This window comes from Parasteatoda tepidariorum, chromosome 6 (genome assembly GCF_982258835.1).
Source record: "Parasteatoda tepidariorum strain Cologne lab strain chromosome 6, Ptep-v5.0, whole genome shotgun sequence".
Lineage (NCBI taxonomy): Eukaryota > Metazoa > Arthropoda > Arachnida > Araneae > Theridiidae > Parasteatoda > Parasteatoda tepidariorum.
In genome coordinates, this window is record NC_141760.1 from 74,400,113 (window position 1) to 74,418,570 (window position 18,458).

At 28.8% G+C, this 18,458-nt stretch overlaps 1 protein-coding gene across 1 annotated transcript; it reads right to left on the reverse strand.

The window, feature by feature from the left end:
- Nucleotides 1-6,319: 6,319 nt before the first annotated feature.
- On the reverse strand, nucleotides 6,320-17,933 carry Pits (Protein interacting with Ttk69 and Sin3A). Its single transcript, XM_016050428.5, has 3 exons — nucleotides 16,838-17,933; nucleotides 9,902-10,156; nucleotides 6,320-8,327 (listed from the first exon to the last, which is right to left on the reverse strand). The coding sequence occupies exons 1-3, from the start codon at nucleotides 17,652-17,654 to the stop codon at nucleotides 7,930-7,932; spliced, it is 1,470 nt and encodes a 489-aa protein (XP_015905914.1). The 5' UTR covers nucleotides 17,655-17,933; the 3' UTR covers nucleotides 6,320-7,929.
- Between the last annotated feature and the right edge of the window lie 525 nt (nucleotides 17,934-18,458).

An 18,458-nucleotide genomic window follows, 5' to 3' on the forward strand; every position in this document is an offset into this window, starting at 1 on the left:
TCGTATGGATACTTTGCATAATAAAAACATTAATTTATTAGAGCTGTAATATTTAGTTAATTTTAAATACCGCAGAACACACCGGATTAATATATTCTCTTTTCTCAACTTTAGTACCTTCTATACATCAAATGACCTTTATAATGATTCGTCAGAATTTTTGTTTTTTTTTGTTTTTATGAATTTGATTCTGATTTTTCACAAAAAAAAAATTATGCTAGATAAGAATTGCATACAAAATATATAATGAAACTTGCTATAAATTGTTGGGGAGCATAAGGTCATGAAAATTACTCTTTTTACTGTTTTACTATTTAAATACGATATTTATTTTTTAAAAAAATATTCTGTGTATCACACTCACACACACAGATATTCAAAACTATTAATTTTAATGAACCAAACAATTGCTAAATTGTTTAGTTCAATTTAGTTTTCATGCGTTGAAAAATTTTGAAAACAATTTGACAACTTTTCTTGTACAAAAACAATCGTGGTTCGTAATTGTGTTACAGCCAGCAAACCCTTCAGTTAACATTATGAAATACTTTTGAAATATTGTTTTTTTTTCCACTTGAAATACTCATCAAGTATAATAAAATGTCTCATTCATTAACTGCATAATTATATTGTTTATAGTAATTCCTTGCTTACCATTGTAAGAAAAACAAAAAAATAAAATGTTTTACTCTTTTAAAATATGTTATTATATTTTCTATACAGTTATATCACATTATGTCGTAACTAAACTTTTTGTTTTGTTGTTCCTTATCTTTTTATTAGGTGTATATAACATTTTACGATTCACGTAAACAATATAATCTGACAAAATTAGTTTGCTTATCTTTAAAAAAAAATATTAAGTTTTTTTCCTATAAACTATAATAATTATTATTTCGATAATATCTCTATAAAATAAAGTCATTTTACAGATAAAAAAATCTTTCTATATTAAAAATTCGTAAAAGCCACCACCGCAACTATTGTTAAATTTTGTTTTACTGTGCAAAAGCTATAAGACTTAGACACTTGAAATTACTGAAGTGTGTAGAAAAGTGATTAAATAAAAAAAAATAATATTCGAGAATTATTAACTGTTAAACTTGTTGAAAAAAATACTATACGGGCTACTCTACAACAGGCCGCAGTAATGAAACTACGGAGTTGAATTTTGGCAAGTTGAAAGGGTGATATTTGTTTATAAACTAAAATCACAAGTTTTTTTTTTTTTTTTTCGAAATTCCTATTTGTTCGAAAATAGTTGTAGTTCCAAGTGCTTTTTTCTCATTTGTTTTTGCTTTACATAACATTTTGCTTTGCTGCTCATAGTATATAAAATTTAGAAACTAGAAGTAAAAAAAAATAATAATAATTTTTGATCGATCAAATTAGTCCGCTGAAATGACTAATTGAGGAATAGAATTGAAATTCGATGTGCTGATAGGACAATTTTAAATTATAACTTAAACGAGAGAGAAAACTTTCTCCAAATATTACTGCAATTTTAAGTGTTTTTTTTTTTTTGTTGCAATTGTATTTTTAAAATATTTTTTAAGTACAGATGATTATTTTTCAAATTCAGCTATCCTTTCATTCCATGACGATCAATATATTCGTAAAAGGCGTTTAAATAAGATAACGATAATAATACATTCTATAAATAAAATTATCTTTTTTATCAACTTTTACGGAAAAAACCTTTAAGAAGATCAAAGGAGAAGAGCAATTTATGTCCATAAAGACTGATTCAAAAAGTAATGTTATACACGAGCATGAACTTTTTTCCACAGCACGGCCGATCTTCACTGTGTACTAACTCACGGGAGGAACTGATTTTTCAACTTATTATTTAGACAAAACTTAATAAATCCAATCATAATTTTTGTAAAAAAAATGGACATAAAATTGTTCTCCTCCCTTGATCTGCAATGATAATTGAGAAGCAACCAGGAGAGATGGTGAGCGGAGCGAACAGGAGACAAAGCTTCTAGTATTCATAAATTTAATCTTAAAAAATAAATATTTCAAAAATTTAAATGGAAAAATGCAATGTACATGGTGTTTCGCACCTTTTTTGGAATCCTGTTTAAAGTAAAATCAAAATAAATATAAGAGATTTATTTATAATATATATTTGATATATATCAAAATAAATATATATTTAACAAGGAAAAACAAACAAAAAATATCGAAATCTAACGAATAGCTATTAAGTAAGATGGGATTAAAAACCAGTTGAAGTGCTAAACGAAAAATGTATGAAGGTGTTTTTTTATTTCTTTCGCTTCTAAACTAAATATCAAAGGTTGTAAATACGAAACAACTTGTACATAGTTTTGTTATCCTAAGTTTAGTAAGCGAATTCTTCACAGTCTTAAAGATAATTGCGAGATGTCTGTAGTTTTGTTACCTTTTAATTGATTGTTTATTTTAAAGTGACCCCCACAAATAAAATCTCTAGATTATGAAATTTGCCGCTTTTTAAAATCAAATCTTCAAGAACGGAATCATCACTATTCTAACACATACTAAAATTATAATTTTATAAAATCATTTTCGCCGTTTTGTAAAATCGCATTTTTGTTAAAGCGTAATTTTAAAACATTTATAAACATTTTCTACTTTTTTAAATTTTAAAGGCTATATAGTATAAAAATAATAAATTTAGATATATGCAAATTTAAGTACACAAATAATGAGCAAAAAATTGTTATCTTAGAAGGTGCCCCATCACTTATAAAGGGCTGCCTTCTCGGTTCTGTGGGCTGTTCCTGTCAATCTACAATAGATGAGTTGCGGTGGCTCAGGGGATAGAGCGCTTGCCTCCCAATGAGGTAATCCGGGTTTGATCCCAGCGATAGCTGGGTGATTCGAATTCCGCACCCAGCCACAGTGCTGACCTAAAATATCTTCAGTGATAGACGAATCATGGGTAAGAGTTCTCTTGCCGTCAGGCTAACAGTGGAAAGTTTTCGTAGTTCTCCTCTCCATGTAACGCAAATGAGAGTTAATTCCATTAAAAAGTCCTCCACGAATGCAAATTTCTGCCAATAAACTAGGAGTTCCCTTGTCTTCTGGATTGGGTTCAAAATTACCAGGCCATGGCGTTGAACATTGGTAGTCGTAAACCCAAAAATTAGGTCTGCCGTTCAATGACGGTTATAAAATTAAATTATGAAATCTTCAATAGAGTCTGAAAAGCGCTTGATAGTATAAAATTAACTTTACAGCAAACAAAAAGTGTGTTGAATCTTTATTCAAGTTTTGCTTATCAAGTAAATAAGCTAATAACTTAAATCCCTTCAATAAATAAAAAATTTTAGATTATATTTCATGAAAATGTCAATTTAGTAAAAATGAAATATACTTGTAATTATAATTTTATCCTTTTGTGTATTTGCAAAGTTTAACTTTTGAAACTTTTTTCCTAAGCACAGTTATTGCCGCTTATGAAATCAAATGTGTTCAGAACAAATGCTATTTATAAAGAGGCAAACACTGTTTTAGATTTACAAATATTTGTTTTGTAATAAAAGAAAAAAAAAAGAAAAATTTAATCTAAAATCCAAATGATTCGAACAGAGTAGGCAAAACCTATAAAGGTAAGCCCAGAAACTCTAAAATAGATTAGTGATTGAAATCACATTAAATTGATTCGAAATAACTTAAAACTAATTTTACATTCGAAATCTTATGTTTCAAATCAGTAAAATCACTTGGTCGAATTAATATCTAAATCTATGATATATCTTGATTAGGACGAAAAACAAATTTTTTTTACATCTGAATATATTTAAATCACTGTGAATTATTGTTTCTTTAATTTGTATTAATTTCATTTCAAATTAGTGCTACGCTATTTAAAATTAAAACTATAGCATTCTTATAGTTTTTACTGCATTATAAAGCTGAAGAAAGGTAAAAACTTTTATTTTAAATATATTCAAATTTGAGGGACAATTATTAATTTTACAAAAGACAATGAAATACCATTAACATACGCACTATGTTGAGAAAATATGTAAAAAAAAATTCTTAAAATATTTTTTAGAAATGATATTTATGTAGTGATTCGAGCAATTAAATTCGAATAGAATTCGATTGTATCTCAGATTAATTAATTAGGCAAAACATCTTTTCATAAAAACGGACCACAATAGGCTTCACAAAATAATTTATCTTTTAATCGGACCCTTCACAAATTTGTTTATCTTCATTATTGTTTTGTTAATCGAATAAACCCTTCCCCCGGGGGAGGGGAAGAAAGACGGTTCGAAACGAACTAAGTTTTCCAAGTTTCCCTAAGCTTAATTCCAAATGTAGTATTCTAAGAAAATATTTCTATTTTTAGAAACATCGTGTGCACGCACATTCTCTTGATATTAAATGACATTTTTTTTTTTGTAAATAAATAATCGATCAATTTTTATTTTTTCATAAAATTAATTAATAGAATATTATCTAAATAAAAATTTATTTCTGGCAATTTTGAAAATTAAATATTATAAATTTAAGAATTGTTCAAATTAAAAGTGATACATAACTAAATTGTGTTATTTAAAATATGTCACTTGAAATTATTAAAAATCTGAGCGATTTTATTTCAATTATTTGTCCGAAATGAATATTCTGCGTTGAATAGTATAGGCTAAATTCCAAATATTTGTATGTTGCATCTCTACTTTAATAGCAGTAATTATTGAGCAGAATCTTGTATCTATTTACAATTTAATAACTTATTGAAAAGGCTTTCAGCTATTTTTGCAATAACAGGACCCTATTTGCACAAAAGCAGGACCCAGGTTGAAAGAATGAGACTTAACCCTCATTTTATATTTTCACAAATTATGAGTAGTTTTTCCACAATTTTACAAAAACAGGACCACACAAAATGCTCTGGACAGATCCCTGCTCATAGTAAGTACACCTCCCTCAACTTTTTAATATAGGAATGATAGGTACATTTTAATAACTTATTTAGTGCAGTGCCATTTGTATAATCTTACGAAATAGACCTTCGAATTACCCTACCTGGGTGTTGGCTAAAGACAGCCCTAGTATTCATACTAGAATTCTTACCAAAACTGAAAACAAAAATTATGCACATTGCGGGATGAAAGTTAATATTCAAGTTAGAATAAAACAAAATCTCTACGAAATCTGATACACCACAGTGCAGGAAGGATACTTTAAAGAACATAAATAACAGGAGAGAGTTGAAGGACGATTGCTATTAACGCTTTCAAGTTACGATACAACCTCCAATTAAACCTGATTTAATACTTATTGCATTAACCTTCCTCTGTTACAAATTGTCAGATTTCAAATTTGATTACTTCTCGATTAAATATAGATTTGACAACCCCATTGCGTTTGGTGTTTTGTTTACTTTTGATAAGGTTTCTAAAAATACAAATTAAAAGCGGTTTTTATGGAACACCCTGCATAAAGTTTGATAAATATATGTATGATTCGTTAATTGATAATAATTCTAATTCTTGATCATTGAACCTCTGTGGTGATGTGTCAACAACAGAAGATATCGAGTTTCGGCAAATTCAACATGTGGAATTAATTTATGTTTTTCAAATAAGTTATAAACAATAAAGAGTCTGTTGAAAATACGCTGTTACGTACTAAATAACTTAAAACGAATTTTACGAATAAGCATCTTTTATGTACCGTGATTATTAATATAATATTGAATTATTTTTATAATTCTATCATGTAAAAAAAAATTATAAATGAAGACAGCATATTTTTTTTTAAGTATTTCGCATGCAATTTTACGTTCAGATTGTAAATAAACAAATAATTTAAATCAACCAAATAAAATGTATAACATTCAGTAAGAAGAATCCCTTAAGGGCGCAATTGAAAAATCTGTCGATTATAAAAATGATTTGTATGTAATTTTGAAGATTCTGAAAAAGGCAATTTATTGTTATTACTAGGTATAATGATTAAATATTCCGAAGATGAAGTTTAATTTAATATTTATAAAATTATTAAAAACGCTATGTAGTTAAGCTTTTTTGGCAGCAACAAGGAATTTAAAATTTTTAATGACGCATTGAATAAAATGTTCATCAATAATTTTTAAGAGTACATTTGTGTCGAAATTCTTAAATTTTAAGTAGAAAATTTCTCTTAAAACCTAATATTTCAACAAAAGTTATATTTAGATGAATTTTGTTGAAATATTATCGTTGTTTTGAAATAATTATAAAAAAATCAAAAGGGTGTAAATTTGTTTCTGTGACTAGAATTTTATATTGTTGTGTAACTTATTACTTAAGATAAAATGACAAACTTATCATTTCAAAATTGAGTAGTACTTTATTTACATTTGGACAGTAAGCAGAAATAGATGATACAATTTGATGTGCAATTTATGAAACACCAATAACAATTAAATGTATTACAGAACTAAATTTCACTAAAAAGCAGTGACTAGGGGTAGTTATTTCATCAACAAATTTATAGTCACTGTGACACGTTTAATTGCTGAGCCAAAAACAACTTTTTACATAATTTATTTACATGAGAAGGAAAAAAAAACTTTACATTTATATACACTTGCTCAATAACTTTAAAAATGTGTTTATTAATTAAACAATGAAAAAAATTAAACATTAACACCAAGGCTGAAAAAACGTTAACAACACAATCTCCATGGAGAATATAAAGCTCTTGCTAGGAATAAAACATAAAATTTTCAATATGTACATATCTAACAAGTATGAATAATCTATGAAATCAACATTGTGCAGTTTGTAACAAGTAAAAATACATGCAATTCAAACAAAAAGATGAACCTAGGAACTTAAATATTTACAAAGCTTTTTGACATACTTCCCCTTTTTTTTGATATTCGAACTTAAAAAAAAAATATATATAAAAAAAACATCTGTTAAAATGCTTAATTAATTTAATCCCTTTTACTAACTAATAACCATGTACATGTTTAATCAACAATTGTAATCTACACATACGTTATCAAAAAAATGAACCTAGGAACTTAATATATCTTTTACTACTCAAAAAATTCAGGCTCAGCTAAACAACTCAAAAATCAAAAAATATTTTCTACCAGTTAATCATGTATATGTTTAATTAACAATACAAATACAGACAATCATGTTATTAATTGGTGGTTAACAAGATAGAGAAATGAACACTGGCACAATACCATACACATTAGACTAAAACTTTAACGACACTTACATATCCTAATACACAGGATAATTATACCTTGCTAAATAACACTGCAAGGAGACAACAACTTAAGCACTTTTTTGTTTAAAAACTAAACCTACTCTAGTTCAAATGGCAAAATCATTCTATATTTCAAATGCGCATCCCAGAGGCTACATAACTAATTGGGTGAAAAAATAATGGCATCGATGCTTCCTTTTAAGTAAATGACAAGAAAGTTTATTTTTAAAGACAAGTAGTGTACATGAATGAGACAAAAACAAAATTAAAGATGAGCATGAGAAAGACACTGCACCACTCGAAATAAAAAACGAGCAAGAAGCAGCATAACGAAATTTGCAGCAAACATTTAGTTATATCTACTACTTTCAAAACTGATACTGAAGCTGTTCTGAAATCAGCAACGGCAGGAAAATGAGCAACAGGACTTAATCCACCATTTCGTTTTTTAATATTTAATATGGCCAACTTTGTTTCAACTGTTGCCACCAATAAGAAGCAGAATCCCCAGATGGCACGTCTGCAGTTTTCACCTACAACAGCCACAATAGATTGTAGGAATCATTTCCAACCAAGGATTATTTTATTTGCAGCAGACAGGAGGGATGCCTGGTTCGTAAACAAGCCACTAACATCAATGGCTGCCATGAATGCGGGCAACAAGACAACTTTATGAGGAAATCAGGATCCTAAATGCATTCATCTGTTGTTTTAAGACTCCCTCTCCTTTTTGATTTTCAACTGCTCCTCCCCAAGAATGGTAGCTATTTCACCTTGCATGAAAGCCCAGGGTACACTAGAACCAGCAAGAGGACATTTCTCTCCACTAGGACAGTAAACTTCGTTACCACTTGAAGCACCTTGACTCTTAATGCTCTCCCTGGAGCATGGGAAACAGAATTTATGGTTTGGAACGGAAGGGCACTGGACAAAATGTGTATCTTCTAAGCGTTCATTGCAAAGAGTGCATTTAAGAGGTGGTGCAGAGGTCACACCATCACCACTGGTAGTGGTCGTTGTGGTGGCTGCGGCTCCAGTTGATGAAGTAGTAGTATTACTGTCTGGTTCAACAGAGGTTGTAGACCTAGCAGATGAAGTATTCTTTTTTCCTATAAATAAACTCACTATTAGTAACAAGAAAAAGATTAATGGAAAAAAATATTAATTTTGGTAAACTAAGTAAAGGGCATTATTTTTATGTGCACGTAGTTAAGCTAGATTTAGTAATTCTCTGGTAAATAATTTTTGTGTTTAACAATGATAAGATTTACACTGACAATACCACAACACGTCAGCCGCCCTCATATTAATCTGGCTTTTAATTTTCACCAATTTGAAAAAAGTTAGGAAAATTTTAATACGCAAAATTTTAAACTAGTTTTAAGAATTTTAAATAGATAAGAATATTTATTTTTTATGTATAACATCTTTTTACAAGACTTGAATAAAATGAAAATATATAGAGAATTATATATTTTATGTTATAGTTAAAGCAAGTAAATTTTTTATTTATAATCCTCTTAAATTTCAACCATTTTACTTAAATATAATGAAAACAAGATATAAATATCATTTTAGAGTTAAGAAAATCTTAGCCAAATTAGTTATAAACAGAAAAGAATAAATGAAAGTATACATGAGAGCACGTAAGTGTACAAGCAATACTAGTCTTGGTTTAAAAGATAACTACATTACATTATCTTCAATTATTTGTTATGAATAACAATAAATATGTAAAAATTAGCAACGTTTTGATCATTATTTTAAAATTTTATAGAGTTTTCATCCAATTAGAAAATTACAGTTGTTTTACTAAGAGTCAGGATGCAATGAATAAACTTACAAAGCAAATGGAAAAGGAACTTGCATTTGGTTTCTAATAAATCTAATAGAGCTTATAACAAATAATTATTTATTAAATTTTTCTTTTTTATGTATGCATGAAAAGAACAAATAAAAAAATAATAATATAATGATCAATATGAATTTAGATGTGGCACATATAGTTTGCACTTTAACTCAAGAATAATAGAATCAGGCAAGGACAAATTCAAAAGTTTAGCTCAGATGAATTTGTTCAAGTCAACGGTAATAAATAAAGGCATTGAATAAATAAAGGCCTTTTTTGAATAATGGCCTAACTGCACCCTTATAAAAAGTGTAAAAAGAAATTAATATAAATTTCGTTTCAACCAACAAAGCCCTATACGTCCTTTGTTTAGCAGCAGAAACAAGCTGGTCATTTACCAATTATAAAAATAAGATAACACGATTTTAAAGTTCCTATAAATCTTCTCTATCTTCATTTTCTTTTCTTCTTTTTCTAATAATAAATAGAGTTTAGCCTTTTTCAAACAAGGCTTACAAATTTTACTGAATAAAGTGGATTTCAATAATACAATAAGTTTCTATACAATTTAAATTTTTTTTTAAAATTCACACAGCTATCAATAGACAAGTTATTCCTCTTAACGCTTCAGTTACTAAGAAAGAAAGCATTTGGTGTTTGTTATTATGATTTCAAAATAAAGTATGAGAAACTAAAATTATTTTCTAGTTGGAAATAAATTAGATTGGAATCATGAATCATTAGCAATAGAACACATGTTAAAATTCGATTGAATCAGCTGTAAAATTGACATTGAATAGAAATTAATGAAGATTGCATTAAAAAATATATTACCATTGGCGACAGCATTTGGCGAGTGTCTAGCAGCAGATCCTGGTCTGCTTGTTCCATTGACAGTACCTTCCGCAATGCCATTTCTTGGAGAACCTGGAGGTAGGCTATCAGCTACAGACATTAATGCAGCCATGGGTGTTTGACCACCAGATTGAACAGCAACAACAGTACCTTCAGGTGGGCTTACAGTACGGTTACCAAGAGGCGAAACTGTGCTTGTGACTGAGGTTGGAACGGAACTTACGGCATTGAATGCTGAAAAATGAAGAGGAAAAAAAATCATTAACTCAATGAAGTTTTTATTTGGCTTTAAAAATAATGATTATGAATGATATCTAAAACGGATCATATACAACCTATATAAAATCCATCAATAAACATATATTAAATATTAATTACAGCTTTGCTCTATTGAAATTTACAATGTCCATTTTTAAAGTGTCAATTTTTAAATTCTCATTTTTAAGTGCTCAAATAGCATATTACACAAAACATTTAACTAAAACAAATTCAAAAAAAAAAAAAAAAAAAAAAAATTTACAATAAAATGACGCTATTTTAGGTCCCATTTTAGTTTACAGGGAATTTAAATTATGTATACAAGAAATATTCTCCTAATCATATTCAAAACAAAGCTAATTAAATTATGGAAAAAATATTTCATACTATTTGCGTTGGATTTGAAGAGATGTGGGCTCTAGATTGAAAATGGAACTAATTGTGGGCTCTAGATTGAAAAAGGAACTAATTCTAAGAACGTTTTTTCTCTTAAACATCTGCGACTTCATCTGATAATAAAAATTTTTAACATCTCACAAAAGATTTGATAATCAACTAATGATCATAATTAGAGTTTAAGACAGTAACAGATACCAAACATTAAAGAAATGGACAGATTATCTCGTTTATCGAACCATGCAGAGAAAGTTTTATGGTTCTTCATGCATTAAGCCGTAAATTTAAACAAGTCTTAACTCTCTGAGAAGTGGCGAATGTTCCCTTGTAAACGTCTACCGTTACTTTAATTCAAATATCTGGTAATTTAGATTTCCCAACCTGTTAACACAGTTTAAATTACGTATATAATAATCAATGTAATAAAATTACTTTATTATTTAATAGTAGCATTTTTATTTATTTTTTTAAGCTTTATGAGGTAGGTTAAAATTAATTACAATAATTGCAATTGAAAATAAAAAAAAAAAAAAAAAACAATTAAAAATCTTAAAACAAAAAAAAAAAAAAAATCTTAAAATCAATAAAGGAATGTAAACCGACACTCATAAAGATTTAGTACTACTTAGTGACATCGGAAAAAGGTAGAGGTACATGCTAACATCTTTTAATCTGCACACACAAACACGCTGCTTTCACTACGTATCCACGTGAGCGAGATAACATTTAATACTTGAGGGTCACGGTACACTGCCATTCCCTGACGTCACAAAAGAGGGAAATGACATCACGAAAGGAATTTAATGAAATGGAAATTTGATAGCCCTAAATTAACAATAGAATTTTCCTTCCTTATTGCAAGATTAATTATTTTTTCACCGCTATTTTTGTCTTGTTTGAAATATTACAACATAAATTCAAATGCATATTATTCTAGACGAGATGGAAAAAACATTTATTGACTCATTAAAAATTTATCGACTCATAATATCGACTCATTCTTCTCTGAGAATGGAAAATGTCAATGCATCTTCCCTAGTTTATACCAATGAAATTAATTATTTATTAGATTTTATTCGAATAATCAAAGTTGAATTCAAGAGTAAATATAGTGAGAAAACAATTAATTCATTTTATTGGTAAGTGATAGTTTTTCAAAAAGCTAAAACTTGCAAAAATCGAGATTTGAAAAATTGCATATTTTTAGATTAATACAATATATGCTTTTAATTCATTGCAATGATGCATATTATGGCTAAAGCGTTAATCTTAATTTATATTGAGGGCTTCAATCAAATGAATCATTCACTGAGAGACGATAAGGTTCTTAAAAACAAATAAAAAATATATACGCTAACATTTAAAAATATAAACTAACATCGCTAATATCATAGCTTATAATATTTTAATAAAATAATTATAATAGTACAGAAATAATTATAATAGTACAGTTATAATATTTATAATTGGTACAGAAAAATTTCAATACTACCAAACACTTTAATATTTAAGAAAGCTACAATTTGCAAATTAACTTCCGTAAAATAACCTAACTGAATAACAGTCTAGCGAAAACATCGCTTTGACCGAAAGTTAGCTAGATAATCGAAATGATCACATTGAACGACAGGAATTCTTTATAGAATGTTTTCAATATAAATACTTTTAATAGAAGATAATTATGAGCTTAATATCTCATTACGGATAATACAATCTTTATTTTTTCCTAACAGTCAAAAGAATATTTTAACTAACGTCTCAAAATAAATCATTATCTCAGGGAATTCCATTTTGTTAATTATCAAAGTAACTAAAATACGTATATTATAAATATGCAAATACTAGCTGTTACACGTAACGTATTGACTAACCTAATTTGACTGATAAGTTCTTTTTGTGTGTGTGTTCTACTAATATTTGACACCAAAATAACCTTTCTGGCATTTGGAAGAATGTAATATGCAAAACTAAACTAACATAAATAAATGAATTGCGAAAACATATAACTAAAACTATCTATAGGTAGTGTTAGTGTCATGCTTCAACAATTCATTTTATTTGGTCATAAAAAAAATGTATCAAAAAAATAATTTTATTTTCTTCAAAAAGCAATTTATGACATCTTTTTTATTAAAATAATCATGAGCTTATTGCAATCCTAGCAGAAGTGAATGAATATTAAAATCTTTATTAAGATAAAGGACTAAAAAACATCAAGTCGGTGAAGATACAAAGAATCAAGTAGGCGGTGTCCCAAGTTTACGCGCAGTCTATTTTGAAATTCTCCAACCAAATTGGAAACAACAGTCTCATCCCCATGATGCCTCGGGAAGAATCAGTCCAACTCAACCTTACGTCATTGCTGACGTCACACACGATGTAGAGGTTGAAGCGTGCGTGTCTGCATCCCCTGCAGGCTCAGAAAAGCTATGACAATTCGGCTATCAAATGCCATCGCGGAAACGGCAACACGTAGTTTCCAAACCCCTTCCCCTTTTCACCTGTTTCACATTCCGCTTAGTTGAACATTTTCCCCCAGTTCTTTCATCACTGTGGGTATTAAATCTCTAAACTGAATACGATGTCGATATTTGTTACGTATTTGTTTCCTACTGTTAAATATTATGCAATTCGTCCTTCGCAAAAAATAGCTCACACGATTACAATTTTGGGTTTATTTCTTCAGTATCCTCCCGAAGCGTTTTTTGAAGGGTGCCCTTTTTGTAGAAATAAACCGCCATCCCTAAAAACACTGATTTTTTTATTCAATTTTAAGGAAAAATAATTAACTGTTAATAAAATAATTTTACACAAAAATTATCCGTGTTTATAGGTTTAATTATGATGACTATTACAAATATTTACTCTGTTAGAATTATTTTCAACTGGTTAAATTCTAAATAAATACCTTATTTTTTCTTTAAAAAAAATCACCTTTAACTGTTTATTTTGAAATAATTTTCAGTATAAATAATAGAAAAATCTTTTAAGCTGTTTAGAAAAATATTATTTTTTTTCTTCTTAGCTTACTTTTTTCGAAGAAAAAAAAATTAATGCAGACGTTGTCCTTTGGCATGCCTAAAATTATTTTTTATTAACTACAAATTATTCTCTTATTTAGGTAATGAGTGAAAATTACTTTTTGAAATATGCACATAAAATAGTATAGGACGGTAACTTAAAAACTGTTGAGGATCATTACATAAAATTACACATTTTGATCAATTTTTTATGGTGTTAAGTGAGTGTTGCAATTTCAGAACTCATAAGTGCTCTTTTCTCCCTTTCTTACTCCTAAGGAGAACTCTTGATATAGTAACTTGAATTTACTTGAGATAATTAATTCATGGTTTACAATAAAAAGAAATGAAATCTTTTATTTCTTTTAACTTGTTACATTACTGATTAATATTATTTTGCCTATGGGTATCATATACAACGTTGTGATGCTAGTGTCAACAAACTAATAAGAGACATTTTTATTGCAGTATTCTAGTGTTCATGATTAAAACGTCAACCAAATATCGGATTCTGATTCATTTTTATAATAAACTAGCTTTAAGAAAGGAATATATGCAACCAGATTTCAATGAAAATGGTTTTGTATTCTATTCAATTTCTACTCCTACTCATGTCAGAGAAAACTAGCAACATAACGAGGCAGCCAGAGTGATTTTTTTAGGTAGTTAAACTTAAAAGCGACATAAATATGATCAGCTTTCCTAGTATTATACAACATATATAATAAACTGCAAAAAATATAGATTTCTTTACGCGCATTTATAATTCATTCAAAAACACATTTAAATGACTTAGTTGAAAAAAAAGGCAATAAATACTATGTTACAAAAAGATAACTTAATGTCTTTGTTACAAAAGCTCATTAAATATCAAGTGTTACCAAAAAAGCATTTAATTATCTATATATGTTTTGGTTTAAATTCAGATTTATATCTAAGAACAAAAAAGGACGATATGTGTAAATTTTAATAATAATCAGCAAATCGATTAATAGTAAACTGTACAGTTCTGAAGAAAAAAAATTTCGTAAGATTCAAATTACTTAAAATTTTTCCAATTACAGTTTCAATATTTTCGTTACCCATAAATCAAAAAACAGAACTTATTTCATTTATTTGTTGAATTAAATAATTCTAAATTACTAATTTATATAATTCAAAATATAATGAAAAATTTTAGGCAAACAGCGTCTGTTCAAAACTGATGAATGTCTTTCATAACAAATTTCAAAAATTACATGACAGTAATAATTTGCGAATAAAAATTGATGTAATAAAATCAGGTCTTCTAACCTAATTATTTAAGTCAATACTTTAAAAATAATCTATGCTCACTTAAATTAATGGATAAAATTATTTAGAATGAACAAAACTTCAAAATTAATTTTTCAGATGTTTTAGTTATGTATGAAAACTAAATTTTATACACCCCAAAGACATTGAATTTTAAAAACGGCAATTGCAAAACGCAATACAACTATTTTAAATAGCTTAAGAAAGTTAATAAAACAGAATATACTAAATTATGCAATTTATACAGATTCTTTTATTTAAGACTGTTTATTATGTTAACCGTCAGTTAAAAATTTTAGCGACATTCTTAAAGTCAAAATATCACTCAAATATACAAGTAAAAAATTTTTTACAGATTTTTGTAACTTGCATAAATTTAGTAAAACTATTATGTAAAATTTTTATAAATGATACATTTTTTGTGTAATATCTCATAACACATTTAAACACAAAAATATTACGTGCATAAATGTATAATAATGCAGAGATTAAAATAAAGTTTTTAAAAAAAATAGTAATTAGTGTTATTTAAATGGATACATGATTTCACGAATATAAATTCGAAAGCTTTAAATAACGCGAGCTTTGGATAATAGCTTTACTATATACTTTGGATAATAGCGCGAGCTTTACTTGTTTATGCTTTTACGGTCATGTTACGGAGTATGCGGAGAAACGGTTTTACAGTACGATTATAAGCCCATTGTAAGATCCACTTCTCCATAGGCAGAAATAATAAATCAGAAATAAAAAACTTATTGACTGAACTAAAATATTAAAAAGATTTTTGAAAAAAAGAAAATTAATAAGTCATACAAAAAAAAATAAACAATCTATAACTATTAATTTACGGTAGTGTTTGATAAAAACGAGTAATGTTAAAATACAGCAAAATAAATTGAAAAAAATACGCCGAATTAATCAGACATTTGATTCAAATCGCAATAGCATATTAAAAAATTTTGCCCAGTACATTTATCTTATATGACGAAAACAAAGATGCAAACTAAAATAACTGCTCAATTTATTACTGATGGTGTGGAATCAAAATATACAGCTAAATTGCGATACGTTAAAAAAAAAAAAAAAATGCAAACCTTAATAAATTCAAATTCCTACAAGTTCCTCCAGTACAGTATTATTTTGTTATTATTTGCCGATCAATGAATAAAATTAAATGACGTGAATTCCATTAAAAAAAAGTTTACATTGAATCTAAATTAATGGAATATAAAATAAAATATGATTTCGAAATAACAACAATTATGATCTAAAATTTTAAATTATTTGATTTTATTAATTAATTAATTATTTTATTTATATTTTAATTATTCAGACATGCATGAATATATTAACGAATAAATTAGTTTACCGGAGTTTTTGTCACATTCCCTTGGTTGCGTTGAGGTTATTAGGTTTTGTTCATAGTTACACAATTAATAATTAATACCAAAAACAGATCGTTAATCAATATAATTTCAGAAGGTGAAAATAAAGTAGGAACCAATCACTTTTAATATAGATCATATTCTAAAGAAATATAACATTACTTAATGGTAGGCAGACAGTCATAAACATTCAGTGCATTTAACGAAAAAATTTTCTATTACTTTGCCCGCATTGATTTTACTATGTATATTAAAATATAGAAAAACATTTCCATAAAATGAATTACAAATATGAAAAAAATTGCTTATTCTACAACTAAACAGGATTCGCACGGGATTTATAGATTTTCATCAACGGTAGCAAATTAACTTTAATATTAGTTTTAAATACCTTTTTTAAGTCACCACGAGAGTTTTATTCAGCGTTTTGAAATTTGACAATTTCGAATTTTCACACAGATGTATTTGCTTTATAAATTAACTTGTAAAATACAATATTTATATTTGATTAAAAATTAGAAAAAAACCTGACTCATACTAAACTGTACATTACTACATACCTGCTTTCATGTTTGGATTAGCTTGATCAAAAGAGAAAACCCTTCCCACCATGGCATGTTCTTTTTTAAATCGAGCATCAAATGGCACTCCCATAACGGCAGCAGGCAGAGACTCACCCCGAGTAAGGGGCGGTCGTCCGTGTTCTTCTACAACCATGTGTCTTTTAGATTCAGTGGGGTGCGCCCCATCTTCATCGTCCCGTTCAGAACTAGTACGCTTCCCGGCATTTGAGTTCTGTCTGGCCGCCAGAGGCAAGTGAGGTACCGGTGGTGGCAGAGGCGGGGGCGCAACGGGATGTGTACGGGATACCAAACTAGGGCTGCCCCGATTCAAGACGGAGGTGTCGTGGGCCGACACAACGTCTACAGTAGCTTCCACTCTGTGAGGATGAAGCCTTTGTCCATTAAATTCCAACATAGCCCTAGCTTGACGACTGTCATGACTACTGTACCGTTCGACTGGTACAGGGGAACGTGACACTGTAGCATGTGGTGTACCAGGAACGCTATGTGGTGGAGTAAGAATTCCTTCTGCTACTCCGTTTAATCCCCCTTCGTGTGAAACAGATGTCCTCTGTCCACCTGAGGATTTGAATGATGGCTGTTGTTGTCTGGGACTTTCTTGAAAACTATGGGCCCGTTTCATTTGCCGAGCATTGTCCAACACTATTTCAATTCTATCAGCCCCTTCGTAGTTAACGCAGCCCCGGCAGACAGGTTCAGAGAAATCATGCAACATAGCCCATGGCATGCGAGGTAGGTCGCAAAGGTAACAATGTTGACGATGACTCCGTGATACAGTCGACATCCTGACCATTTGTTCAGGAAAAAAAAGAGGAGTAAATAAAAAAAAATTAATTCAAGTTTCAGACGCCGTTCGAAACATCCGCTTCTAGAATCATACGGCGAAATAATGATACTAAAGCTCTGCCAAATTTTCAGAGTTGGGGTTGCCCGATGGTAGAAGGAGGGAAGCCAATCGTCATCGGGCGCCAAAGTGACGCGAAAACAGCCAACTCAGTCGATAAACAAGCTAACGGTACCAACGTATTCTTGGGTTGATTCAGCGTTTATTATTGCTTCATACTCGACTGGGAGGTTTATCAGATACTTAGCGTTCTATTTTAAAAGTGTCCTTTTTTTTCTCCTTGTTGTTCTTCACGAATAATAATATTTCGTTGCTGTTGACACGTGCTAAACATATATAAAGTAACAATTATGCACTATTAAATCTTCGGCATGTTATCTAAAATGGACTTTGCTTATTAAAAAATTTAAGAAATACTTATTTGATTCTTGACGTATTTTTAGATTTAGTGCTTCGACTTTTTTCAAACTTAAAACTTCCCCTTTACTTATAACACATTACATCTCAAAAAATGTCAATAAATGTAGACGCAGGGTTCGACAATGTTGAACTTGAGTCCAAGGTATGAACTTCGGTTTAGTGCCCCCCTTTCGAAATGAGCCGTTTTTAAATTTTCAAGAAACCTGAATAAAAAAAAATCACACTTAAAAAAAATTCCAAAATGTTATTAAAACCTGGATGCATCTTTAAAATATTATCTCTTTCTGTAATAAAGAAATTTTAACTTATGAACCTTGTATGGAATACGAATAA

Excerpts from the sequence above, each read along its gene's own strand:
- Pits (XM_016050428.5), bottom strand. The coding sequence starts at position 17,654 with ATGGTCAGGATGTCGACTGTATCACGGAGTCATCGTCAACATTGTTAC. Across the intron at positions 10,157-16,837 it reads TAATCCAAACATGAAAGCAG|CATTCAATGCCGTAAGTTCC; the intron begins GTATGTAGTAAT and ends TTCATTTTTCAG. Across the intron at positions 8,328-9,901 it reads GCCAAATGCTGTCGCCAATG|GAAAAAAGAATACTTCATCT; the intron begins GTAATATATTTT and ends GTTTATTTATAG.